Source organism: Leucopleurus acutus (assembly GCF_964270905.1).
Source record: "Leucopleurus acutus genome assembly, chromosome: 6".
NCBI lineage: Eukaryota > Metazoa > Chordata > Mammalia > Artiodactyla > Delphinidae > Leucopleurus > Leucopleurus acutus.
The window spans coordinates 100,168,519-100,194,149 of NC_139149.1; the positions used below are offsets into that span (position 1 = coordinate 100,168,519).

Genomic DNA, 25,631 nt, shown 5'->3' on the forward strand with positions numbered 1-25,631 from the left:
ACCCCAAAAAGGGAAATACAAGCTATAGAGGGAGGCAAGAAACAGTCCTGGGCTGTTCGTGACCCGGCAGTTTGTCTCGGTTTCACAAGTTAGGGCTATTGCAGCGGTGAGAAGTGAGGGACCGAATCTCTTCCCTTCCTTCTCTCTTCCTCCCCCATCTCTATCCAGCAATTATGGATTCGGCCACCAGGGGGGGCGCGGGGGCCGCTCTGGGTAGAACGCTGGAGCGGTGGGGACGGGGGGCGGGGAAAGGAAGGGGGAGTTGATCTGAGGCTGAGGTCGGGAGGGGCGCCCGTGGCGAGTGTGTCAGGCTGTGCGTCTGCGCTGGTCAGTGACGCGGTCACCCAGTCTAGTCCCGAGGGTGCGGGGGTGGCTGTCAGAGGGTGGACGCTGTGTTTTCGGGAGCTAGTGCTGGGAGGGCAGTTTCCGTGTTGGTGGGACCACCGTATTCCACAGGAGGAGTGTGTGTGTGTGTGTGTGTGTGTGTGTGTGTGTGTGTGTGTGTGTGTGTGTGTGTGTGTGTGTGTGTGTGTGAGAATTAGAACAGCCATCGCTCCTCTCCTAGTCCTATATTCTGATCTTGGCTCTGCACTAAGTAGCTGTGTGGCACTAGCTAGCTTCTCCCCTCCTCTGACTCAGTTCCCTCATCGGGAAAATGGTGTGTAGGTCCCACTGCCAATACAGGATAGTCCACGGCTTTCAGTTCTACCTGTCTTCACCAGCTCTCTCAGACATGGGCACACCCACCGTCACTGCCAATAGCCAGTTACCCACATCTCTAGACTCTCTCGGGCTCCCCACATCCCTCCAGACCCCTCCCTGGCTCTGGGCCTCATAATCATCAAGAAAGGGAAGAATGAGCCACTGGGGGGAAGGGGCTGTCAGGCAGCCCTTACAGGTGTGCCAGAATGGGGCTCCGGGATCCCTGTCCCTTTTCTCTACTATGGACCCCCTTCTGGCCTCCTTTCTCTACCAGGCTGGTCCACCTCCAGCCCCCCTTCCGTCCCCCAGCAGCTGGTCCTGTTTGTTTTCCCAGATCAGTTGTGCTCAGAGCTTCCTGAAGGATGGATGCACAGGTGGCTTTGTTTGCCGGCTCAGCACCCTCACCCCTTCCTTCTCCACATGCACAGCCTCAGCCTCCGGGCATGGGGAAGGGGGAGGAGTTAGACAGAAAAACAAGTGTCCCCAGGTCTACACAACCAAGAGACCTCACTCAAGATCTCGTAGGGAATCTCATTACCCGAAGAGAACTCCCCACCCCCACCCTGTCCAGTGCTTCATCTCATAGAGGGATCTTTGGTCGCACTTAAGAATCCTCAGGACCCACCCCCCCATGATTCTGCCGAAGCACCCATCCCGTAAGGCGCACTGAGATCCCACAGAGAAGCCCTCAGACTCGGTCCTGTGTTCTCAGTGAGGCCCTGTATCCCACTCAGATCTCCATCCCTTACAGGGAAATGTAGATCTGACAAAGAAACCCTTAAACCCAATCCTGGACTCTCATCCAGGTCTCCATCGCAGGTAGAATCCCCAGAGAAGTGACGTCTCCCTCGTATAGGACCCCATCCCTCTAGCAGCCCGACTTCACAGTACTGATGGGCAGCTTAGAGGGTCCCGGTGGCCAAAGTCTTCTCCTCAAGTTGGCCTGCTCCCACCCTTTTCCCTCATTTCACTGGGAAATCAGCCAGGGCTTTGGTGACTGAAGATGCAAATTCTGTGAATGTGGTGCCTTCCCCCACCCTGTACCATCACCAGCCCCTCCTTTGCAGCCCTGCTCCTCCACTCCCCACCCCCACCCCAGCTCCTGGGAGCCAGGAACAGCAGTGAGTACCTTCCCTGGGGCTGTGAGGTCTGGTCTCCTGGGAGACAGAGATAACGCGGGTGAGAGACTAGCTCAGCTCAGGCTGGGTCCGACAGCTGGGCCTGAAAGAGGTGGGTCCTGACGGGGTGACAGCCCCACCCACACAGACTCATTGTCGTGTCCCTCTATCAACAGAGCCCCTCTTCTCTGCCCCTCAGTGGGGATGGAGAACTGGCCCCCATCCAGGGAGATGGGAGGCAGCTTTCACCACCACCCACTCACCCAGGCACAAAGCCAGGGCTTGCACAGGGCGGCAGGGAGAGGGCACACACGTGCGCAGGTTCACATGGGCGGAAGCTACATGCATCACATGTGAACAGTCTCCTTCTAGGATTCAGTAGACACCTCAGTGGTCAAACTCATTTATGGGCAGACATTTGTTCACTCACTTATTCCTTAAATATTTAATAAAATGTACTATGTGCCAGGCACTGTGGTGGGTGCCTTGTGTACTTTCATGTGCGCACAGCCCACTCCACGGTTGCCTAGAGAAGATCATCTCAGTCACCCACTCAAGACCATACAGACACTGAAGGGTTAAAGTGTGGGCTCTGGAGTCACACTGCTGCCTGGGTTCAAATCCAAGCTCCACTGCTTATAAATTGGATGAACTTGTACTCCACTACTCAGATTTTCCCCCTGAAAAATGGGAATGATAGTTGTTTTTTTTGTTTTTTTTTTTTTTTTTTTTGCGGTACGCGGGCCTCTCACTGTTGTGGCCTCTCCCGTTGCGGAGCACAGGCTCCGGACGCGCAGCCCCAGCGGCCATGGCTCACGGGCCCAGCCGCTCCGCGGCATGTGGGATCTTCCCTGACCGGGGCACGAACCCGTGTCCCCTGCATCGGCAGGCGGACTCTCAACCACTGCGCCACCAGGGAAGCCCGGAATGATAGTTTTTAAAACTGTTGTAAAGATTTAAATGCCTGTAAAACCCAGAACTAGCCTGCAGTAGGCATCAAATAAATGTTCGCTGTTACAGCTGTGGTTATAACTGGCTTTGCTGCCTAGTTCTTCCTATCCCCCTGGGGCTGGGCTGGGTTGTAGGGAGGAGTCGGGTAGCAGGCACAGCGGCATCCCCTGTCCCGAGAAGCCAGCCTAGCGCTCAGGATGGGGAGCCTTCCTGCTTCACTCCATTAGAGCCGCTTTACTGATGAGCTCAGTTGGGGAGGGTCGGGGGGTATCCCAATTTCCTTTGTTTTTGTTCAAATCTCTGCTGTCTGGGTGGAACCGGAGACCTGACTTCCGGTCCTGGTGCTTTTCCTGGCTCCATATGTGGCCTTGGGCAGGTCATTCCCTATCTTGGGGCCACAGTTTTGTACCTGAAAACTAAGCTAATTGCTGATCCTGGAAGGGCCTCCCAACCCTGACTCCTGTGATCCTGTGATGCCTCGGGAAGGGAAGGCTCCCTTCCCTCCCCACCGAGCCTCTGCCTGCACCCCGACTCCCCACTCCCCACTCCCCACTTTTCTCACACACACCTGGCCTAGCCCGAATGAGGGGGTGAGTTGCCACTGTCGTCATGGGGACTAATCTCCGAGAAGGTCAGTGAGGCTCTGCTTCTGCCTCGGCTGGATTGGGGATTAGCGCCTGTGTGCAAGCCCTCCCGTCCCCCCGGTGCCTCCACTCCCAGGTCTCCACACTGTTACATAGACCCTGGGCAGCCTCCACACCCAGAAGTTCCACGGCTGGGCCAGAATCAGCAGGTGGGTAGTGGGGCCAGGGCAGCTGCCACAGCTGTCGTCCAGCTGTGGCCAAGAGAGAAAGTGGGAGAGATCGAGTCAGATCCATGCCCCTCACTACTCACATGGCCTGAGCTGTGTCCCTCTTCACCTTCTGCCCTTTAATGGGGAGAGATGGGTCTCCCAAGATAGGGGTATCACCTCTACTTCCAGCCCTGGCTCACGTTTGCAGGTCACATAGGAGCCATCTCTTTCTCCTTTGTTGTGGGTAATTTCCCTATCCCGACGTGGGGTGGGATGGAGGCTGTTTTCACATAGCCTCCCCCTTCCCCCTCACATGCTGTCTCTTCCATCCCTGGTTACCCTGACCTCTGACCCAGCATCTTCAAATCTCATCTCTCTGGAGTGTACATCCCTTGTTATCTCACACTGCCTCTGTGTATCTCTGGTCTCTCTCTAGCTCTCACTTTCACAATCTGGGGTTGGGGGGGGGCGGTGTCTGCAGCCTCTCTGGACCCTGAAATCTTCCACACCCTCTGGGCTGCACCCTCTGTCTGTCCCTCTGTGCTTCTGCTGGGATTCTCCACTCTCTTGCTCATCCTTCTCCCCTCTCCATTTCTCATGGGCAGGCCCCTGGTCCCCCTATGGCCAGCCACACTCCAACTGCTCTTTCCCTTTTTTCCGCTTCCTCCATTACCTGTCCCCTCCCTCGCTCAGGGTGCTGACAGGGATGACAGGAAGCAGGCTCCGGCTTCGAGCAGGAAGGGGGAGGGGGTGGGGGCCCGCCTCGAACACCAGCTGCTGAGCACCCCCCTCCCCAAGCCCTGCACCTGCAGGGCTGCCTGGCGCCTGGTGACTCCGCCCCTGGCCAGGCAGGGGAGGATGGACCTGGAGGAGAGGCCAGATCCTCGGCCACGTCCAGGAAATGCGGGTCTAGGGGATGGGGTGGGGGGTGGAGGTCTGGGGAAATTGCCGCCCCCCGCAGCGGGGGAAAGGCAGTGGCTCTCTGTCACAAGGGCAGACCCCAGCCCACTGGTGGCCTCATTCTTCTCACCCCCGCCCCCAGGACTGCTGTGTGTGTGTGTGTGTTGGGGGGCGGTGATTCCAAGGGGAGACCTTTTTGTGGTGCAGCCCCAGAATCTGGAATCCTAGCCAGAGGGGGAGTGCTCTAGCCACCTTCCATGTTTGGGGGAGGGGAGAGGAAGCCCTCAAAGACACAGGGAGGATGTACCAGCACCAGGGCCAGGTGAATCAATCAGTGCCAGGCTGGGAGGCCAGGAGAGGGGCTGCACACACCCAGCCTGGGACCCATGGACTTCCCCTCGCCCTCGCGGCCCAGGCTGCTGCACGGAGATCCAGCCTGCAGTCCACCCTCTCCCCAGACCTGCCTGGGATCTGTCAGAGCCATCTCATCCCCTCCCCCTCCCTCTCTCTGTGCCAAGGACTCAGCAGATCCTGCGGAGCCTGCGGGTAGTTGGGTGAGGGGTGGCAGTGGAGTGGGGGTAAAGTGGAGGGGGAACGCCAGCACCCCCAGGAACATCCAAATTGGAGTCAGAAGGGACCAGTGACTCCTGACCCTCATTCCCATCTCCCTGGGGACTGCCTCGGCCTGGGTGTGTGGGGTACAGTCCCTCCCCATAAAGCTTCCTCACCCTTAGGGGAAACTGGGCTCCTTACTGCTGTCCAAGGAGCCTTCCTTCCACCCCTGACCTACAACTGGCCCTTCCCTCCGGGGCTGGCTCAGCATCACCGTCAGTTTTGGCAGGTGGACTGGAGTACACCTGGAATCACAGGGCAGAGGCTCGACTGGGAGCTCAGACTGACCCCAGGCCTCAGTTCTAGGCTCTCCAAGCAGGAGGCCAGGGCTCTACGGCAATCTTCATCCTCCTCCCCCGTGTCAGATCTTAACACTTTGAGTCACTGAAAAGGCGGGTGGTCTGTCCTAGGTTTGGGTTGTGGCTAATGGCCCATGGACTCCCACCTAATCTGAGGGCCACACAGACCTACCCCACCTCCAGCTGACGGAAACAAGAGGCCTCGGGATTATGAAGTTTGGGAAAGGCAGTGAGCTGCAGCGCCTGGGAACCCCGTCAGGCAAGGGCTACCGGACCCCGTGTTTGTCCTTTTCGATCAGTCTGTCTGTCTTGAACATGGGAAGACTGAAGGATGGGTCAAGGAGATGGCAGGGAGTGAACCCTCAGGATGTCAGCACCAAAGATATGTGGAGGAGCTGGACTTGATCCACTGTGATCCTAGCTCCCCCCACCCAGATTTCCCACACCTCATAGCTGCTGTTCCAACCCCTTGAGAGCCTCAAACTTCCCAGGTCAGGGGCCTCAAAAGCATTGCTAAAAGCCCAGAAACTAGGATATGGGGACTGGTGGGACCCACGCGGGAGGCCAGACCAACCCCCCTCATTGCGCAAATGGGGGATGGGGGTTGGAGGAAAGCCCGAGGAGAGGCCATGAAATGACTTGCCCAAGGCCACAGAAGTCGCTGGGACAGAGCCGGACTAGAAGGCGGGTTTTCTCCTCCGGAAGGGCTCCTGACCAGGCCCACAGCCCCCCATGCCACCCGGTGGAGCCTGCTCCGCCGGCCCGTATTATCCGGAATCGAGCCGGGCAGCCCAGGAGTTGCGGGCAGGACCAGGCAGTGCGGGCGGGGCCGGATGGGAGCCGGATCTCCCCGGGGAGCGGCGCACAGCCTCTCCGACCCTTATGGCGGCGGCGGCGGCGACAGGTGCTTGCGTGGCGATCGGGCCGGGCCCCCGGGCGGGTGCTGAGAGGCCGCCCCTGCCTCACGCGAGCCGAACGAACAAAACGCTCAGGTCCGGTTTGTGCGAGGGGCTCGTCGCGGGGCGGGAGCGGAGGGCCCGGGGCCAGGCTGTGGCCCTCGGTGGTCTCCTGGTCCTGGTCTTCGGCGAGCGCAGTGCGGCACAGCACTCCGCTAGCTGCCGCCCTCCCCTGCGCGCGTCTGCGGCTGACACGTCGGCGGCCGCAGTGGCCACTACAGGTGCGCACCTGGCCTGCCCCTCCCTTCCTGGCCACCCTCCACCCGGCCGGGCCCTGCCTGGCTTGGTCCCCAGCGCACGCCCCGGAGCTTGTGCCTGAGCCCCGGCTCAGCGCGCTTTATACGGCCTAGTCAGTCCCCGCCCCTAGACACACACACACACACACACACACACACGCTCACGCACACACACACTCACACCTGTCCGGGCGCCCGTTTGCTCGAGGCAAATATTGACTCAGAGGAGGCGGAGCGCCCCTCTCCCCGCCCCCGCCTAGGCTTTGGGGCCGGAGCTCCTCCGAGGCCTTGGCGGTGGCGGTAGAGGGGGGGGGGTGTCGGGGACCTGGGCGCCTCTGGAACAACACCAGATGTCACTTTTCCACCCACCTGCCTCGGGGAGGGGGGGTGGAGCCGAGGACAGAGGCTGCCAGGCGGAGGTTAGGGGGAACCGGAGGTGGGTATCCTAGGGAAAGTGGGACATCCCCTGGTCTGGGGATTCAGATTCACGATGAGAGTCGTTTAGTAGGGTCTGTGGCCCGCTGTCTAGCGATGATCTTCACCCGCACCCCAGCGTCTAGTTCTTGGCCCTCCGCGAAGTGCCTCGATTTCCCAACCTCAGCAGAGTCCCGGGAGTCCGGCAGATGCTGAGAAAAAGCTAGAGGTGGAAGGGCCGAGCCTCAGAGCAAGCGCGGCGGGGAAAGGGTAGGGGTGGCAACCTTGCTCCGCGGCCACCTGCTGCGCAGACCAGGCCTGGCGCTCGGCTCCTGTCCACCCGGCTCTGCTGGGTCAAAGGCCAGCCAGGCCCCGCCCGAAGCGCCCTCCACTGGTCAGACCAGGTCCAGCGCCTGGCAGCGAGCAGCGAGAACTCTTGCCCAGCTGCCGAGCGGAGTGGAGAGGCGCAACCTCCCAGCCCCTAAGTCTCCAATGAGTCGAGGCGGTCCACCTTGGCCGCTTCCACCATCTGTCTCTCTGAGACCGCGCGCGCGAGTTCTTGTCGCGTCGGGGAAATAAAGTTAAGGCAGATATAGAAATAAAGCTATAGATGCTTTACTGGGGGGTGATGGAGAGGGGGGCGGGAGGAACCTAGAGCTGCAAGTCGGAGGGGGTGGGCGCTGGCGTCTGCAAACAGTTGGTGGGGGGCGGCTCAGTCGAGCCGGGCATCTCCGCTTGCTGCGGCCCCGGGGACGCCGCCGGCAGCGAGTCGGGAGTCAGAATCCTGGATGACAGAAAGCTCCAGGTAGGGGGGGTCGGGGAGAGGCTTCCCGCCGAGCCTGCCCGTCCCTGCAGCCCCTCGCGCCCCTCCAGCGGCCGCTGGCCCGGGCCCCCCCCGACCTGGGAACGCTGAGCGGCGGCAGGGCGATGACGCGTGGCCGCGAAGTGAGCACCACCTCCCCGCGGCTCGCCTCCACCAGGATGTTCTGGATCATGTTCTCCAGCAGCGCCTCCTGCAGGCTAACGAAAGCCGGGAGCCTACGGGGCGGGAGGCGGGGGCGCCGGGGTCAGCGCCGCCACCGACCGCGCTCTGGTTCTCCGCTGGCCTCCTCTGTGCTGTATCGTTTGCCGCGTGCTCTACGTGGATTCTCATTTTAACTCCCCGCCCTCCCAACACTATGAGGCGTCCTTGTTCCAATTTTACAGACGTTCAAACTACGGCTTAAACAGACCAAGTTGCCAAACGTCACGCTGCTGGTACACGTGGTGGGATTCGAACCCAGGGAATCGGAGTCCCCATCCCAGGGCCAGGGTTGGGGAAAGGCATCGAGCGATGAGACGGTGCAGAAGGGACTCCTGGGGAATCCCACCACGGACAGAAAACCCCAGAGCAGCCCCAGGGAAAGGCGGTGCAAGAAGAGGTGGTACTTTTCTCCTGGCTCTAAAAACTCATTTAAGAGACTTTGACGGCTATAATCACCCTCCTGGAAGTGGTGTGGTGGTAAACGTTAATAGTCTGCTCTTGGAGAAGAAAATTAAAGCTTGGATCGCCATTTCGTAAATACTCCCACTGAGGCCTTAAGCGTCCAACAGTGATGTCAATGAACACTGAGTTGGAAAGAGAAGCTCACACAGGTAGAGCCCCAGCACACCATTGCCTCCTAGGATCCTTCTGCACTTGACCCCGCCCCCCCCCAACCCTCACCGTGGTCTGGCTGCTTACCGGCTGATGGCCTCCTTCTCATCCTGCTCTTGCTTCTCCTTCAGTGAGACCTTCAGCTGTTGCTGCCACTGCCATTTCAGGGACTCCTGGGACGTGGGCTGCAGCGTGGGCTTCGTCTCCGTCCAGGGCAACTTCTCTTCTTCCTCCTCCAGCTCCTCCTCTCCCCCCTCTTCCTTCTTCCTCAGCCTCCGTTTGTCTTCCGCCTCCTCTTTGTCTTTGCTGACCTCAGAGCTGCTGGAGGACTGAGACGTGGCTGGAGCTAAGTGCGGGCTGCCGTTCTGGGCCGTGAACCTTGCCGACTGCTCATTCCAGAACTGGCAGAAGTAAGGCATTTGCTCCACCAGGTTTCGGTCCACAGCCTCATGGAAGATCTTGTCCTCCAGCAGACCCCTGGGTGGCAGGGAGGAGGAGAAGGTTCTCACTGAGAGGCCTTGCAGCCCCCTGTGGGGGGCTCTGGCTTCAGGGGTTCCCCAAGCGGTGGTTCTTGGCTACTGTGTCCACAAACAGGTGCTAGGTGCGGGGAGGGGAGCCCCTGATCGGTTGCTCCCTCCCATTCCTTCTTTAGATAAAGGCATCTCTGGGCCCCGTGGATTCTTAAAGGTGAAAATTATATGGTAGAGGAAGAGCCAGGATGCCAGAGTTACACAGATGAGGCCCGGAGCCCTGGAGAGACAGTGAACTGGCTCCAGACCGCATCTACCAGCCACGACAAGGCAGAACTCGGGACCCAGCCCTGAGGATCCCTCCAGCCAGCTCCGTTAGAGCTGTACCATCCTCAAGGGCCTGGGACCACCAGTGGAAGGATCTTGTGAGGAAGTTCTATCTTTCAGGAAAGGAAGGGCTGGGATTTCAGGGGCTTTGGGTGGACCCAGAATTGACGAATGAACTAGGGAGATGGAGGGGTGAGCGTTTGGGGGGGGGGGTGGTCACCTGATGATGGTGGTGAGACAGTCAGTCAGGAGCTGCTTCTCCTGCTTGGAGACAGGGGCCCACTTGTCCGTGGATACTTCCTCACCAGCCTCCGACTCCTCCCTGGGGTACTTCCTCTTTGGCAGCTCCCTGGGGCAGGCCGTGGCATTCTGAGTGGCCTGGGCAAGCCACCATGCTGGGGTTGGGGGCATGAGCAGTGATGGTGGCTGCCCAGTCATAAGGACATAGGTGAGTTTGGGGCAGCTCCCAGCCTTAACCCAACATAGTGCTGCTGCATTTGGGGAAGCAAGCCCGACTCTCAGAGTCGGCACAGGACCTGGAGAGGCTCCAAGTTGGAAAGGGAAGGAAGGAGGGGAGGCAGGGAGGCCTAAGTGGGTTCCCCAGGGGCTCTGGCTCTTTGCCCCCTCCTCATAAGGGCCTAACAGTAATGGGGGCATTCTGGGCCCAGCAGTGCCCCAGAAGTCCCAGTGATACTGCACGTGCTTCAAGCCCTCAGCAAGGGTTAGGCCTGGGCAGTCCTGTTCTAGGGCGGGAGGGTGGCAGAGAGCAGAGCAAGCAGACCCCTCCCCCCCTGAGAGTTCACCGGCGCAAGAAGTGGCGGGGAAAGTCAGAGAAGAAGTTGGCCAGGAAGTAGTCGGTGGCATGGGCGCGGGCAGTGAGGCCTAAGCTGAGCGTCCCTGGCGACGGCGGCTGGGGGCATGGCCAGCGTGTCTCCTCCTTTGCGATCTTAAGGCTCCAGCTGGTTGGGCAGTTGAGACACCACTGGCTCTTGATGGGGGGCAGCGTCTTTGGGAGAGGGGAGGGATGGATGACAAGGGCTTAGGGCCTGCACTCCCATCACTGATGGGTCCCTAGCCCCCCAACCAGGTCTTCTGTGACAGCCCTGGCATTTCATCCGCACCCATTGGCACTTTCACCCCTCCCTTCCAGGGGACTAGACCAGAGGTTGGACGTCTCCTGGAGAGGAAGCAAGGATCCTCCCAAGTCATCCCAAGGAGACAGGCCTGGGCTCACGTCCTCACCCCGTACTTGCTCACAGGCTCACAAGCTGCACAACGCGCCCTTCTCTGTGGAAGCAAAGAGACGCCCTGCTCAGGACGCAAGAGGCCTAGAGGGACTCCCCTCTTCCTCCCCTTCCTGCTGACCCACGTAGGGCCTGAAATCAATGTCAGCACCTGCTGCCCCCTTGGTTCTGCCCAACTCCCAGCCACACCCTCTTCCAGAGCCTTCCCTAGGGAAGTGCTGCCTGCAGACTTGGAAAATCTGGTTACCTAACTAAAGGAAAGAAATGGAGATGTCACCAAACAATGCAGGCTGCCCCCAGGGTACTTGTCTGGTGACCTGGAGCTTAGTGGTTTGGCTTGATAAGGAAACAGCCTTCCTTACTAAGCCTTAATTCAGAAATCCCTTCTCCCATAGCCCTCAAGACATGATTTGCCTTCACAGTTGGGCCAGAGGTTCAGAGGGGAGTAGTGTCTCCCTGGGGGTTCAGTGTGGAGTACACAGGGGTGATCGAGGTGCAAGAATGCAACCGTGGGGACTTCCCTGCTGGCGCAGTGGTCAAGAATACGCCTGCCAATACAAGGGTCACGGGTTTGAGCTCTGGTCGGGGAAGATGCCACGTGCCGGAGAGCAACTAAGCCCGTGCACCACAACTACGGAGCCTGTGCGCCACAGCTACTGAGGCCCGCGTGCCTAGAGCCCATGCTCCGCAACAAGAGAAGCCACTGCAATAAGAAGCAACACAACGAAGAGTAGACCCTGCTCACTGCAACTAGAGAAAACCCGCGTGTAGCAATGAAGACCCAACGCAGACAAAAAAAAAAAAGAATGCAACCGTGGGGAGGAGGATCCAAGGTGGATACTTCGTATCATTTATGATCAGTCTCCCCTGCATAAAGAGTAATAGCCCATGTTTAGTGAGTGCTTACTGGGTGCCAGGCACTGTTGTAGGCACTTTACATGCATTAACTCATTTAATCCTCGCAGCAGTGCCACAAAGCAGATAACAATTTATTCACATTTTAAAATATTTTGGGGCTTCCATGGTGGTGCAGTGGTTAAGAATCTGTCTGCCAATGAAGGGGACACGGGTTTGAGCCCTGGTCTGGGAAGATCCCACATGCCACATAGCAACTAAGCCCGTGTGCCACAGCTACTGAGCTTGCGCTCTAGAGCCTGTGAACCACAACTACTGAGCCCGCGTGCCACAACTACTGAAGCCCTCGCGCCTAAAGCCGGTGCTCCGCAACAAGAGAAGACACCGCAATGAGAAGCCCGCGCACCGCAATGAAGAGTAGCCCCCGCTCGCCGCAACTAGAGAAAGCCCGCACGCAGCAATGAAAACCCAATGCAGCCAAAAATAAATAAATAAAATAAATTTTAAAAAGAATAAAATAAAATATTTTAACAACTTTTCTTTTTAACCTTTTTTTTTTTTTTTGGCCATGCTGCACAGCTTGTGGGATCTCAGTTCCCCGACCAGGGATGGAACCCGGGCCATGGCAGTGGAAGCCCGGAATCCTAACCACTAGGCCACCAGGGAACTCGCTTTTTAGCCTTCTTAATATGGAAAATTTCAAAAGTATTCAAAAGTGGAGAGAGTGCTACAAAGAATCTTCCATTACCCCCCACCCAGCTTGAACAATTAGCAGTTCATGGCCAATTTTGTCTCATCTACACCCCATCTCTGGATTATCTTGAAGCCAGTCTCAGATGTCATATTACCCCCCATTATACAGTTGAGGGAACTAAGAGGTTAAATAACTTGACTAAGATCACAGAGCTAGAAATCATCAAAGTCAGGAAACAAACCCGGGCAATTTGTTTCCAGAGCCTGTACCTGAAACCACTACGCCACACTCTCTTCCATCAGAAGGTGAGCTCTGCCTGGTTTCCCCTGGGTCCCCAGTGCCCAGCACCGGGTGGGTATTCATTAAATACAGGCTACATGAAGCAGGGAATGGTCAGCCAGCTTTCAGTATCCAGAGAGTCTCTGGGGGATGTGCTATGCTTAGCCTAATGAAAGAAATCTAATCTCTTAAGTCAGGCTGACCAGTTTTTTAGGACCGCCTCGGATCACCACCTCTGTCCCCTCTGGCAAGGCCAATCGGAAAGCTCTGTGGTGTTCAAAGCCCACCCTGCCCTCATCACCTTTGCTTTCCTATCTGTGATGGTGAACTCCACTTCCTGCCGCACCTTCTCGTCCTCCCACTCCTGCAGTTCCTTACGGTACTGCGTCAGGAGTTTCTGCCGGTACACCTGTGGCTCAGGACAAGGAGAGAGAAGACCAAGGTCTGGAGGGCCTTGGCCTGGGCCAGTTCTGTGGGCCCCCCACTCTTCCAGAGGTTGGCCTTTGCCTCTCTCTGGGGGTCTGGGGATCTCACAGACCACCCCACACCTCAAGACTGGGAGCTGTGCACCATCCCAGCTTCTCGCTAAGGCTGATCCTACCTTGCACACCAGGTCCATGCTATAGAAGCTGGCATGCACTGAGGCCTTCAGGGTCACCACAAACGGGATCGTCTCTTCAGGAGCCACCTCTCCTCTCATAGGACTCACAGACACCTGTTTATTTTGGGAAGGAGTCTCTGGACCTTCACAGGGATTGTATGGGACAAGACGGGATAGGGGGTGGGATGGGGTGGGATGGGATGGGATGGGATGGAGTGGAATGGGGTGGGATGGGATGGGATGAGTCTAGAGCCCCTCTGGAGGTTCTCATTCTGCAAACACAGGGAACTCTCACCTCCCCAAAGTCTAGAGCCTTCCGCTGCCAGACAAAGACAATTGTCTCATCCTTGGAGATGTTGTTGAGGAACAGCAGGCGGCTGCACTTGCTCTGCACAGGAATGTTTCCCAGGGAGATATGCGATTGGGACAGGAAGACGTTCTGTTGGTGGAGACAACACAACAGCAACTTTGGGAGGTGAAGAAGTACTCAGCATAGCAACCACTACCAGTCACTGAGTGCTTTCAACAGGCCAGGTACCACTGTAGGCAACTGACATGCATTTGATCCTCACAGTGGCCCAATATATAGGCCACTACTATATATAGGTACTACGAATCATCTTCACTTTATAGATGTGCTGCTGAGGTTCAGAGAGCATAAATAATTTTCCAAAGGTCTCTCACAGGCACAGCTGGGATAAACCCTGACAGTCTCACTCTAAAGCCTATGATTTTGACCATTACAATAGGCTTGGAAGGGCTGAGAAATCAGAATTCGCTTAGAGAAGGCAGAAGTAGAGCCGACAAAATTCGTCTCTGAAGGATGGTTGTAAATTAGTAGGTGATCAGCCGTTGGCACCTTCACTGGGCACACAGCAGGCGCTGTGTGGTACGGGTGTCTGGAAAGATTGAGGCCATGGAAGGGGCACTTTCTCTCTGTCTAGACCCTGGGTGCCTCCAGAGCTGAGACTTTGTCTGGCTCTTCTCTGTGACCCCACAGTACTCATCCTTCAGTAAGAGTCCAAAGAGGGTAGGAGTGGAAGAGTGGGCAGGCAGATGCATTGGTGGATAGTAACTGGATGAGTGCATGGGTGGAGAGATACGTGGATGAATAAACAGGCATGTGGATCAGTGGGGAAATGGATGGATGTGTCATACCTCCCAACAGTGAGGAGTGTGTGAACTAAAGGTAGTGTTACTGACCCTAGATATTTCATCAAAATCCATCTACATCCAGGGGAGAGACTGTTCTATATGAAGATAATATCTCAGTGCCCTAGACTGGCAGAGCTTCTTTTTACTCCTTTCAATACCTCCATCCCAATGCCCAGACGCAAGGGCGGGTGGAGGGCCCTGCAGCAGGTGGAGTGGCTGGAGCAGGAACACCTGTGGGCACTAGGTGGCAGGGTAAGCCTCTCATGGAGCTGGTGCTGCCTCCTAAACCTGGAGGAGGGCTGGGTCCAGGTTCACCTCTGTATCCCTCCCTTCTCAACTCCGTCTCTTCTTTCGCAGCCTCCCCACCCCTCCGCAGTGGACACCCTGGACCCTCAGTCTCCTCCTAGGCCTCAGGCCTTCCCAGATCCCTTCCCCCTACCTGTCCAGGAACCATCAGCCTCGAGTGGATGGAGCTATTGTCCCATGAGGAGATGTTGTGGAATGGGGCTGTGTCGCCCATGATGTTAGGGTCATAGCCCACTCCCTGGAAGCGGATGATGGCTGAGTTCCATCCCAGGATGTGTATGGGCACATCCACCTGGGAAGTTAGGAAGGTGGGGGAAGGCACTGGTCAGAGCAAGGCCTGCTGGGGAGGCCACCTCCAACCCCCGCCCCAAGCCCGTGTTAGCCCAGGCTGCTGCTCACCATGTAGGTCTTGGCCTCAATAGGTGAGAAGATCCAGAAGACGAGAGCAGTTGTACCTGGCTGGATCTCCCCTTTGGGGTTGAGGCAGCAGAAAATGGGGTGATCAAAATTTTTTTCCTGAACCTGCGACAGGATACTGGTCTGGATCTCATATGTCACGGGCACCGAGCCACCATTATACAGCTCATAAATCTGCAGGGGGAAGGAACAGGGAAATCTCCACACCAGCTCTGGGCTGCAATGCAGAGAGCCTGGGATTCTGTGTCCACTGTAGGAGGGCAGGTTGATCCCCGTGACGTCGCCCTTACAGTCCCAGAGCTCCCTTAAATACCTCTGATTTCCCGTATGGCTTGATCACCCAAGAAGTATATAACTATATTTTCAACCTGTGACATTTTAGTATAATCTGTAATTCTTATTTTATTTGCTCTCAACTTACCTTATTTTATTTTATTTACCTCAACTTATTTTATTTACCTTACCTTATTTTATTTACCTCAACTTAAGGGGACACTAACGCTTGTGTCCCTAGTGTTGGAATTTAGGGGAATGTCCATGCATACACCATCCAGACCCTTCATCGTTTTCTAAGCTCTCATTCTAATTACGTGTGAGGCTGCCACTCCATGTCTGCCATTAGAGGTCGTTGTGCTTACAGGCAGATAAGGGAGCAGAAGGAAGGTATGAGTTCCCCCAAGACTAACTCCACAGTTGGGGAATCACAGAACAGCCTGCCTGAAACCAGAGATCTTCTGGTCCAAGCCTCCATGTTAGAGATGAGAAAACGGAAGACAGTGAGAATAAAGAGTTTGTCTGGATTTAGGTCCAGCCCCTCATCTTTCTCAGCACCCGCCCCTGAACGTGCTGATGCTCTTTCTCTAGCTTGGACCACCCTCTGAGCTTCAGACCTGGTATCCAACTACTACTAAACAACTCCTCCTGGTTGTCTCATAGGCCTCTTAAATTCAGCCAAAACACAACTCTTCACTCTAAAACCTATTCCTCCCCCAGTGTATCTTGTTTCAGCAAATGGCACTACATACTTCCAGTGGCTCAAACTAGGAATCCAATACATTTTTCATCCATCCCTTTCTCTTACTTCCCAGATCCAATCCCCAGCAAGTCCCAGGGATTCTGTCTTCAAAATGTAAATTAAATCTGTTCACTTCTCTCAGTTTCCTCTGCCCTCTTGCAGGTCCAGGCCACCATCTGTCATCATCTTATGAACGAAAAAGGCAGCTTGGCTACAGTTGTGGAGTTTGGCTGGAGGTACAACTGGGTCTTCTCCAGATCTGGGGGCCTTTTCCATTGTCTATGTTCAGGGCCATGGGGGAGTGGTCTGATCTCTCTGGAAAGCTTTCCAGGAGGCATGTGAGTCTTTGCCTTCTCTTTTGAGGGTCTGGGTTTCTGGGTGGGGCTTCTGGGAAGCCAGTGGCGTAAAGGGTGGTGTAAGGCAGTGGGCAGAGCTCGGGACTACGAGATCCCCTCTCAGGTCTAGGAAGCCCATTCCTGTGCCTCTCAGTGGAGGGGCTAGAGGCCCCTGCCCAGAAACACAAGGGCTTCTCAATTGTTAGCAATTTCAGAGTGATGAAGTGTTTGTGAAAATACTATATCCTCTCTTGGAGATTTCCAATGTACATTTTCAGAACAAAGGAAACTGATTCCCTCCAATTAATAAATAAAATTCTATAGCTTTGAGGATTTACATTCTAGCTTTTCATGCTCCAGACAGATGCCCTTTTTGGGGCAGTGATTTTCAAACTGTGACAGAGACCCATTAGTAAGCAGGTCATGAAACCAATTTATCAGGTCATGTCCAGCATTTAAAAAATGGAACAGGGCTTCCCTGGTGGTGCAGTGGTTAAGAACACGCCTGCCAATGCAGGGGACACGGGTTCGAGCCCTGGTCCGGGAAGATCCCACATACCACGGAGCAACTAAGCCCGTGCGTCACAACTACGGAGCCTGCGCTCTAGAGCCCGTGAGCCACAACTAATGAGCCCGCACACCACAACTACTGAAGCCCGTGCGCCTAGAGCCCGTGCTCCGCAACAAGAGAAGCCACCGCAATGAGAAGCCCGTGCACCGCAATGAAGAGCAGCCCCCGCGCGCCGCAACTAGAAGGAAGCCCGCGTGCAGCAACGAAGACCCAACACAGCCAAAAATAAAAATAAGTAAAATAAAATAAATAAAACATTTAAAAAAATGGAACAGAATAAAATAAAAAAGAACATCAGAGTACTTAGCATGTAGTGGTGCACGTATTGATTTGTTTTGTTTCAGTTGTATGTGTGTATTGGGTTTTCCAAAATATATTAGTGTGGCTCATGGTCAAAGAAGTTTGAAAAACCCTGTGTTAGAGGAAGGAACTCCCTGCTTTTGCATGGGGATGAGGCCTGGCAAAAGGTTTAGAACCAGTGCCAAGAAGCTGAAGCCTCTCGCCTTGGGTCTCTCCCAGTTGCCCAGTCTTGGGGTTCAACCTGTCACCCCACCTCTTAGAGTGAGGGCAGGGTCCTTGTCATCCTGTCAAGGGCTGATACAGATACACAGAGATCAATACTGAAGCCTCCTGGTGACCAGGACAACGTACCACTGACCTGCCTTGGGGGCAGTGTGTCGCCGATGGGGACGGGGATGAACTGATGGCTGGTGGAGGTGAAGTGCACGTACTTCTGCTCCAGCTTCACTGTCACACCTATGAAATTTAGCTGGAAATAGAAAGCCTGTGAGTAGCATCCTTCCCTGGGAGGAACTGAAGTACCCAGCAGAGAGATCTGGACCCCATCTCTCTGGGGAGCACGGCTCCCTGTGCCTCTCTCTTGGTTTTCCAAGAGAGACCAGGGCTGGGCCTCACCAGGATCTCCCGGCCATGGGACACCTTGAAGAGCACCGGGAGGCGATCAGTGCCAATGAACAGGTGGCTGGAAGGGAGGAGAGAGTCTGGGATGAGTTACTGAGCCCTGGTACGAGTGGAAGAACAAGCGGTCATGGCACACCTATGGCTTTGGGGCAGCTACGTGGAAACCCTTGAGCTGGGATGGGGCAAGAGGAAAATTAAACTTCCCCTGCAGGTGGGAAGGTGGGGCCTTCTCAGGGTGGTGGCCACTCAGGATACCCTGGAGTCACACGGTGCAAGGCCAGCGTCCTCCAGGAGTCGGGGGGAAGGGGGTCTCCAGGACTGGAAGTGCAGGGCGGGCGGTGGGGGCAGCACCTGTATCTGAACTCCACCATCTGCTCTTGCCCAGGACCCAGGCTCCCAGCCTTGGGGCTGACGGAGAATATGCAATTGTCCTGCACGCGCATTTGGTGCAGCTCAGTGCAGTCGAAGTCCACCTGCTCTGCCCACAGCTCCAGGTCGATCTGCTGGTCACTTGGGAAGAGGAAGGCCCTGGGAAAGGGGTGCAAAGCAGAAGGGGTGGAGCCCCTCAGTCAGAGCAGAGGCAGGAGCTCTGAGCCCCAGGCAGGATGGATGGAGGCCTTTTCTTCATCCCTCAGTAGGCAAGCTCTCCCATGCATGGCCGGGCAAATGCAGCAGTTGTGGATTCTCGTTTCATAATGGCCCCCAAACCCAGGAACAGAAGCAGGGTCCTGGTGACTAAATGGAAAGCGGAGATTGGGGCTCACATTGTGGGTGCCAGGGGTCAGGGTGCTGCTTGTATATGTGGGCCACTTTGAGCTGGGCACTGACCCTGGAGGGGTTTGTGTGACAAGCTGTTAGGAAGGGCCATTTGAGCCACCTAGAAATGCCAGCAGCACCAACCAAGGGTCCCCAAGAGGGCTGGTAGTCTTGAATCCAAAGCAAGGCTGGGCATAGAATGAGTGCCCCTGTAATGCCTGGTGCTGTACTAAAGCAGATACTGCACTCTAAATGGTGACCAAATAAGTGACCGAGGGGTCCCAAGGTCACGATCTGAAAAGAAGGATCCCTGCACTCTCAGAGGGATGGCACAGAACTGTCCTCAAAACGGGCAGAGATTATGAAGAGGGAACGGCCAGAAGGGGGAAAGAAAACAGCCAACACATCTGAAAAGGCTCAAGGGGAGTTGGGAGATGCAAATCAAAACTCCCTTGAATCAATCTTAAATATTTTCACATCTGAATCGTGACAAATAGTTACATCCAATGCTGGTAAGTTTAGAAACAATGACATCTTCGAACACAGGCAGGGAGAGAAGAAATTGCTACCACCTTTTGTTGTAGGAATTATGACAGCATCATTTAGAATAAAAAGTGCATAGAATAAAAAATGCCCTTTGACTCAGAAATTCTATTCGGGGGAACTAAGCTGCAGGAATAAACGTAAGTGTGCAGGCAGGCAGACAGGCACGCACGCGCACACACACAGACACACGGACTCACACAAGGATGTTGATTACAACTTTGTTAGTGATGGCAACAAATATTAAAAAGCACCGGGAGCAACTAATGTCATCTAATAAAGGAGTGGTTTTAAAACATAAGGGCCATTCATATTACGGAATACTATGCAACTATTAAAAAGAATGAGTTAGATCTATACGTCTTGATCTTTATTGATCTATAGGGAATGTTATTGACATAATGCTGAGTGAAAAGGTTATTGCTATAACGCTGAGCAGAGAGTAATACGTGTAACATCATGCCATTATGGTAAAAGAAATGAAAGGGTAGCTGCGTCCCTGTGTCTGTGCCTTGTACCAGTGCTGAGAGTGGAAGCTCATGCCAAACCCTCCAGGGCAGACTAGAGAGGGAGCTGGGGTGTTTCTTACTTTTCTTCCATCACCCTTGTATTGTTTGACTTGCTACAGGCGAATAAACTGTTTGGTCATTTTATTTGCGGGATATTGATCAGCGGCAAAACTGGTGATCTTGATACTTCGGGGATGTCTGGATGGTTTCCCTCTTGGCCCTCACCCAGTCTCCCTCCAAATGATCGCAGTTCCCTTTTCCCTGCCAGTCCTCTGGTGTGGGCCCCCATCTTGGGACTGTGGAAGCCTGCCAACCTGTCCCCCTGCCTCAAGCCATGAATCCTTCTCAGAAGGAGAAGGAGTCCAAGGCCCTGCCCGTCCCCCTATCAACGTTGCAGCCACTCTGTGGCCTCTTCTCTGACCCATGTCCGCGCTACACCCTCCGTCTAGGAGGCTCTTCGCAGCCTCTCTTGCCTCCGCTCCCTGGGTTGCAGGTCTAGCTTGGCTGTAGCTTTCTCCAGGAAGCCTTTCTCATGTGCCCACCCCCACCTACCACTTCCAAAACAGAGGCAAGTGGCTGCACAAGCCTCTGTCACAGCACTTGTCACCCTGCACCGAAAGGCCGGTCCGCCCCACCTGGAGGGCAGGGCCTGGGCTCATCTGCATTGCTATTCTGAGCTCTGGGCCTGGAGCCTACACCTGGGAAGCCCCAGTCAACATTTAGCCAATGACTTAATGAATGAGTGAGGGAACAGATGATGTTAACCCGTATATCTGATGCCTGTGAGGGATCACCCCTTAAATGCACGGCAGCTTTTCTGTCCTGTCTGCTGCTGCCCGCAGGCCAAGTCCACACTCCCCATTTCTTACTGGTCTTGGCAGGAATAAAACCTTCAGTCTGTTCCTTACGAGTTTAGCAGAGACCCGGCTAGAATTTTCAAAAATAGCCTTCTAAGAAATTGAAAGGAAACACAACAACACAGAAAGCCTAGGAGAGTCAAGCCTTCCAAGGAAGGTTCCCTGCGTTTGGAATCCGGGAACGAGCACGGACTGCCTTCCTGAACCTCCAATGATGTCCCAATGGACGGCCCAGCTCGGTGGGCACTCTGCCCGGCTTTCCTCCCGCCCCAGTTTCCAACAACCTGGACCCTCTCCATAGAGAGTGTGAGCTGGCTTGCTCCTACACAAATACACACGCACGCACAGTCCACCAAAGTACCCTGCTCCACACCAGGACACAGACCAGCGCCGCTTTTCCTGCCCCCACTCCTGAGCCCTGCAGGGGCCTGGCTCCCAGCCACTCAAACAACCCTGGGAATGGCAGATCCAGAGCTCCAGGCGGGCCCTGGGCCTCCCCCACCAGCCTGCCAAGCTTCCCAGTCACTCAGGGCCAGGAGCCCTGAGTTACGCACAGTCCCGGCCCTTCTCAGACAGAAGCCGCCTAATAAATCAGCTCCCCCGGCATCCTCCACCACCGGGAGGGGCAGGACGACCCGGAGAGTACAGGGTGGCCACTGCACCCCGGATGATGCAGCCCCCCACCAGCCTCACCCACGCGCACCCCATGCCTCGGCTCAGGCAGGAAGGTTCCTGAGATCACAGATGGCCACCCCCTGCATATGTTCACCCTTATCTACTCACTGCCATGCCCAGGCTGGGCCCCTGGCTCTCTCCCCCAAGCCTGACCCAGACGGGGACACTTCTTTCTCACCTCCATCTAGCCAAGAAAAGTTGGAAGTCATCAGAAGGAAGTTTACTAGGAAATCGAGGCGCGTGGCAGAGGAAGGGAGGGAAAAAAAGAAATGGCAATGGCATGGAAACAGGATGCTTACTGGGCACCAGCTTGGGGCCCCAGTGGGAGGAAAGCCAAGCACAGGAAGGGCCCAGCTTGGCGGGCTCAGGTCTCCAGGCCTGGGCCCCCTGTGATTGGGGAAGTGCAGCCTGCCCCATGGCCAGCCTCGACCCTTCCTGCAGCTCACCTGGCTTTGCTTAGCCCTGTCATTTCCCTGACAACAGCGCTGTGGCAGCAGAGCACTGTCCTTCCCTGCCAGAGACCCTCAACTCGCCCCTGTGCAGGCCCGGCCCCCATTGGCCTGGGGCTCTGTCGGGGCTGCCCCAGTGCCTAGCACAATGCCTGGGACGCAGGAGCACCTCGCAGCTTCTTGCTGACTAACCAGTGTAGGCGGGGATTCTGGAGTTGGACAAATCTGGGCTTGAACTTGGCTCTGCCTCTAATGGCTGAATGCTCTTGGTTGAGTCCTTAGCCTCCCATCTGTGAAAGAGTCAGCAGAGGGGGATTTTTTTCACAGGGTCGGTGTGAGGCTCGGAGGAGAAGAGGCTCATAAAGGCCAGCGGCTAGCGTGCAGCAGATGCGTGACGGTTACTTCTCATTTCTTAAGCTCTGAAGATGAGCCTGCCAGTCTCCATAGGGTGATTCGACCATTTCTGAGCCTGTGGACCCGACTCAGCCAGTGACAGGTCTGGTGTCCTGCTGGGCGACCCTAGTCCCACCCTGGCCTCTACATCCTTCAGTGGGGGCGGGGGGCACACTTCACAGACACCAGGCATCCAGGGCTACCACCAGCAAGAGAAGGCCTCCAAGCCCCTGTCCCCCGGGCCCCCCGGGCCCCACACTGTACCAGTCCAGGGGCACCACTCCACCGTTCTTCAGGGCCAGGAACACCACAGAGGGTGGGGCATCTATTGGTGCTGCCCCAAAATTGAAGTTGAGCTTCAGAGGGGTGAAGACAGAGGGGATCTGGCTGGTGCTGTGTGGAGCAGAGAAATGGTCTCAGAAACAGGGCTGCGGACAGGATGGGGCCCTTCCAGGGGTGGCTGGCTTGGCACCCATCTCCCCATAGGTGGGAATTGGAGAATCTGGGACTCAGGGGCAGGGGTGGGTCAGCACTTTAGACCTCAAGCCCATCCCTGCCTTCTCCATGCTCCTCCGGGGATGGGCAGGAATTGGGGAGGAGATAGGGACCCCCTTCTTGGACAGGGCCTGGGGCTGAGGGCATGGACGGAAAGCTCCAAGAACATCCCCAGACAGGCCCTGCCTCTCCCCAAGGCCCACCTCACCTGTGCCGGGTGGGCGCTTGGTAGGTGAGTTCCCAGGGGGTGGGGTCGCGCTCCAAGTAACTGTTGAGCAGGTCTAGGGAGAAGAGGCGCCACAGGTGCTTCCGGGTGATGCCCTCGGCGCTGCCCATGGAGCAGATATCCAGGATGGAGAGTAGGGGGTACACGGCCATCAGGGACACGCGACACAGCTCCTGCTTCTCCCCAACCTTGTTATCTGGGGGAAAGCGGTGCGAGAGAGAGGGGTGGGCTCACCTCCCAGCTCCCCTGGGGCGGGGCGTACAGGCTGAGGATGCAGGGGTCCCGGGAAACCTGTCCTAGGACCCTTGTCAGGAGCAGACTCTGGGATGCTTCCAACAACAGCCAAACTTTATCTGATACTTTCTATGGACCAGGCACTGTCCTAAGAGCTGTGCAAACACCACTGTGCACTGTTTTCAAACTATTGATAATACTTACTAATGGCTTTATTGAGATATAATCTATATGCCATAAAATTAACCCTTTTAACACATACAATTCAGTGATGTTTTTTGTATATTCAGAGTTGTGCAACCATCACCACAAATTTTAGAACGTTCTCAGTCTTTCCCAAAGAAACCCAGTACCAAGTAGCTGTCACTCTCCGTTCACCCCTGGCAACCACTAATCTACTTTCTGTCTCTGTAGATTTGCCTATTCTGGGTGTTTCACATAAATGGAATCATACAATGTGTAGCTTTTTGTGACTGGCTCCTTTCACTTGGCGTAATGTTTTCAAGGTTTGCCCGTGTGGTAACATGTACTTTATTTTTTTGCCTGTGCACCATTATTATCCCCATTTTAGAGATGTGGAAACTGAGGCATAGGGAGGTTAAACAAGTCGCTAAGATTACATGGCTAATAAGTGCTGAGGCCAGGATCCAATTCCAGGGAGTCCACACTCTTAGCCACTCTCCTGTGCTGGACTCTTATTAGGCAGCCCCGGGGCAGGATGGTAACAACCTCATTTTATGAAGGAGGAAACTGAGGCCCAGAGCAGCTGAGGATTTGCTTACGATCCTACAGTAAATCAGCACAGCGCCCAGCCCTTCACGTTGAGTCCTCCACAGCTCAGGCACACACAAACGGACACCCACACATACAGATGTGGTTGGTATGAGGCATATACACCAGACACCCAAAGGCACACCCTGGCACACTCACACCCACTCTGCCAGCTCTGTCTGAACCCTCGGCATCCTCCCACCCCAAGTCCTGCTCACACAGTCCTCCCCCTTTCCTCCCTGGTCCTGACTCTCCGTGCCAGATGGCCCAGGTACCTCTGTGGGAGAGGAGAGAGTAGTTGATGGTCCAGGAGTACTGGGAACGGTGTTTGGGACAGGCGGTCAGGCAGATGGTGTCCTGGGACCGGGGCGGCATGCTCCCCTCTGTGCGGTCCAGCTGCAGAGCTGCTCAGGAATGACCGGGTGGGGCCAAGGGCAGAGGAGGCCCTCAGTGCAACACAGGGAGGTCCAGCCTTTCCTCTTGCTCCACCCCAGATACTCTCCCCTGGACCAGCATTTCTCTGGTTAGAGAGCAGACCCTGAGCCAGGAAATGGGGAGCAGAGTGCTTCCTCCAGATCAAGACAGTGTGAGGACGTGTCTTGGTGTCACTGGCATCTGCTAAGCACTTTGCGCCACCTAGCTGCCCGGTGAGGCAGACTCCACCAGCAGCCCCATTTTACAGATGAGGGAGTTGAGGCCCAGAGAGGACAATCACCCGGCAACGCCACACATCTAGGAAGTGGAAGCACCACGTTTTAAGCCCTGCTCTGCCTGCTCCCGAGCCATGGTCTGGTTAACCAGTCTTAACCAGCGCCCCTCATTGCCTGCCTCCCAGCCCAGTCCCGCCCAGGTCTGAGTACCGAGGGGGCCATTGCCGACAGCCTCAGGGCTGCACTGCTCCAGGAACAGGCGGTAATAGAGGGTGCAGTTGCCGTCATTCAGGAGCACCAGCATCCTGGCCTGCTCGCTGTTCACCAGCACGTTCCCAAAGTCCAGCTCCTTTTCCTTTGCCTGAGGGCCAGAGTCAGCCAGGCCGGGGTGGGGGGCTCCCCCAGGTCCACGGCCCCGTCTTTCCCAACCCTGGCCTCAGAGAATCCCCAAGGAAGGGCAGGTTCAGGCACCCTGGGGCCTTCCCTCCCGCAGGTGCTCTGGTCCCCTGCCCCCTCCCCTCCCCACCGGGGTCCTCCCGCTCACCGAGAGGCTGCTGCGGAGGCCCATGCCCACCAGCCGGAGCAGGTAGTGGGTGGTGGCGGAGGGCTTGGTGTCTGGGGGCAGGCCAGCTTCCCAGACCCACATCCCCTCTCGGAACAGGTACTTGCTCTCCTCCAGAGGGCTGAAGGTCCACGTCAGCGTCTGGGGTCACAAAGATTAGCCCTGCATGGGGGTCTCTGGGAACCCCTGCCCAGGCTCTTGGACGTCTAAGGTCCCGCTGCAGGATATCAGGCTATGGTGACCCATCCTGAGTGTCTCCCCGTGCCAGGCACTTACACACATCTTGTGCTATGTTATCTCCCTTAGCCCCTCGATCCCTTAGCCCCACGAGGTAAGCGGTATTCTTCTAGTGCTTCATTGTCTGATGAGAAACTGGAGACTCAGAGAACTGGGGTAACTTGCCCAAGGTCACAGAGCTGATGAGGGCGCTTGGCAGGAGCTGGGGTGTGAACTCTTGAGGCGGACTCCCAAGTCTGTGTGGTCTCTCGCCTTGCAGGTTCCTACCCCCGGCTTCTAACAGACACCATGTGTTGGTGGTTCTTGGGTCAAGTTGGGCCTCCCCAACTAAGAGGCCCTAGACCAGGGATGGGAGGCTGCTAGTTTGGGCCCCACCATGCCCCCCCCAGGGACCCGCCACTTTGACGTCCGCGAGCCCTCTTCCTCACTCCTTAATGGTAGCCACCCACTTGTCTCCACACCGTCTT

At 56.0% G+C, this 25,631-nt stretch overlaps 1 protein-coding gene across 1 annotated transcript in view; it reads right to left on the reverse strand.

The window, feature by feature from the left end:
* Window positions 1-7,632: 7,632 nt before the first annotated feature.
* The window catches only part of CFAP65 (cilia and flagella associated protein 65), a gene marked incomplete at both ends in the record, with an annotated part of 38,113 nt that continues 20,114 nt past the window's right edge, over window positions 7,633-25,631 (reverse strand). Inside the window, 19 exon segments of the mRNA XM_082841420.1 lie at window positions 7,633-7,765; window positions 7,882-8,019; window positions 8,705-9,094; window positions 9,635-9,763; window positions 10,218-10,420; window positions 10,657-10,701; window positions 12,788-12,895; window positions 13,088-13,201; window positions 13,383-13,526; window positions 14,682-14,840; window positions 14,948-15,139; window positions 17,545-17,655; window positions 17,802-17,868; window positions 18,159-18,335; window positions 22,254-22,382; window positions 22,693-22,906; window positions 23,991-24,119; window positions 24,576-24,726; window positions 24,910-25,068. Coding sequence (XP_082697546.1) covers window positions 7,633-7,765; window positions 7,882-8,019; window positions 8,705-9,094; window positions 9,635-9,763; window positions 10,218-10,420; window positions 10,657-10,701; window positions 12,788-12,895; window positions 13,088-13,201; window positions 13,383-13,526; window positions 14,682-14,840; window positions 14,948-15,139; window positions 17,545-17,655; window positions 17,802-17,868; window positions 18,159-18,335; window positions 22,254-22,382; window positions 22,693-22,906; window positions 23,991-24,119; window positions 24,576-24,726; window positions 24,910-25,068 — 2,892 coding nt within the window.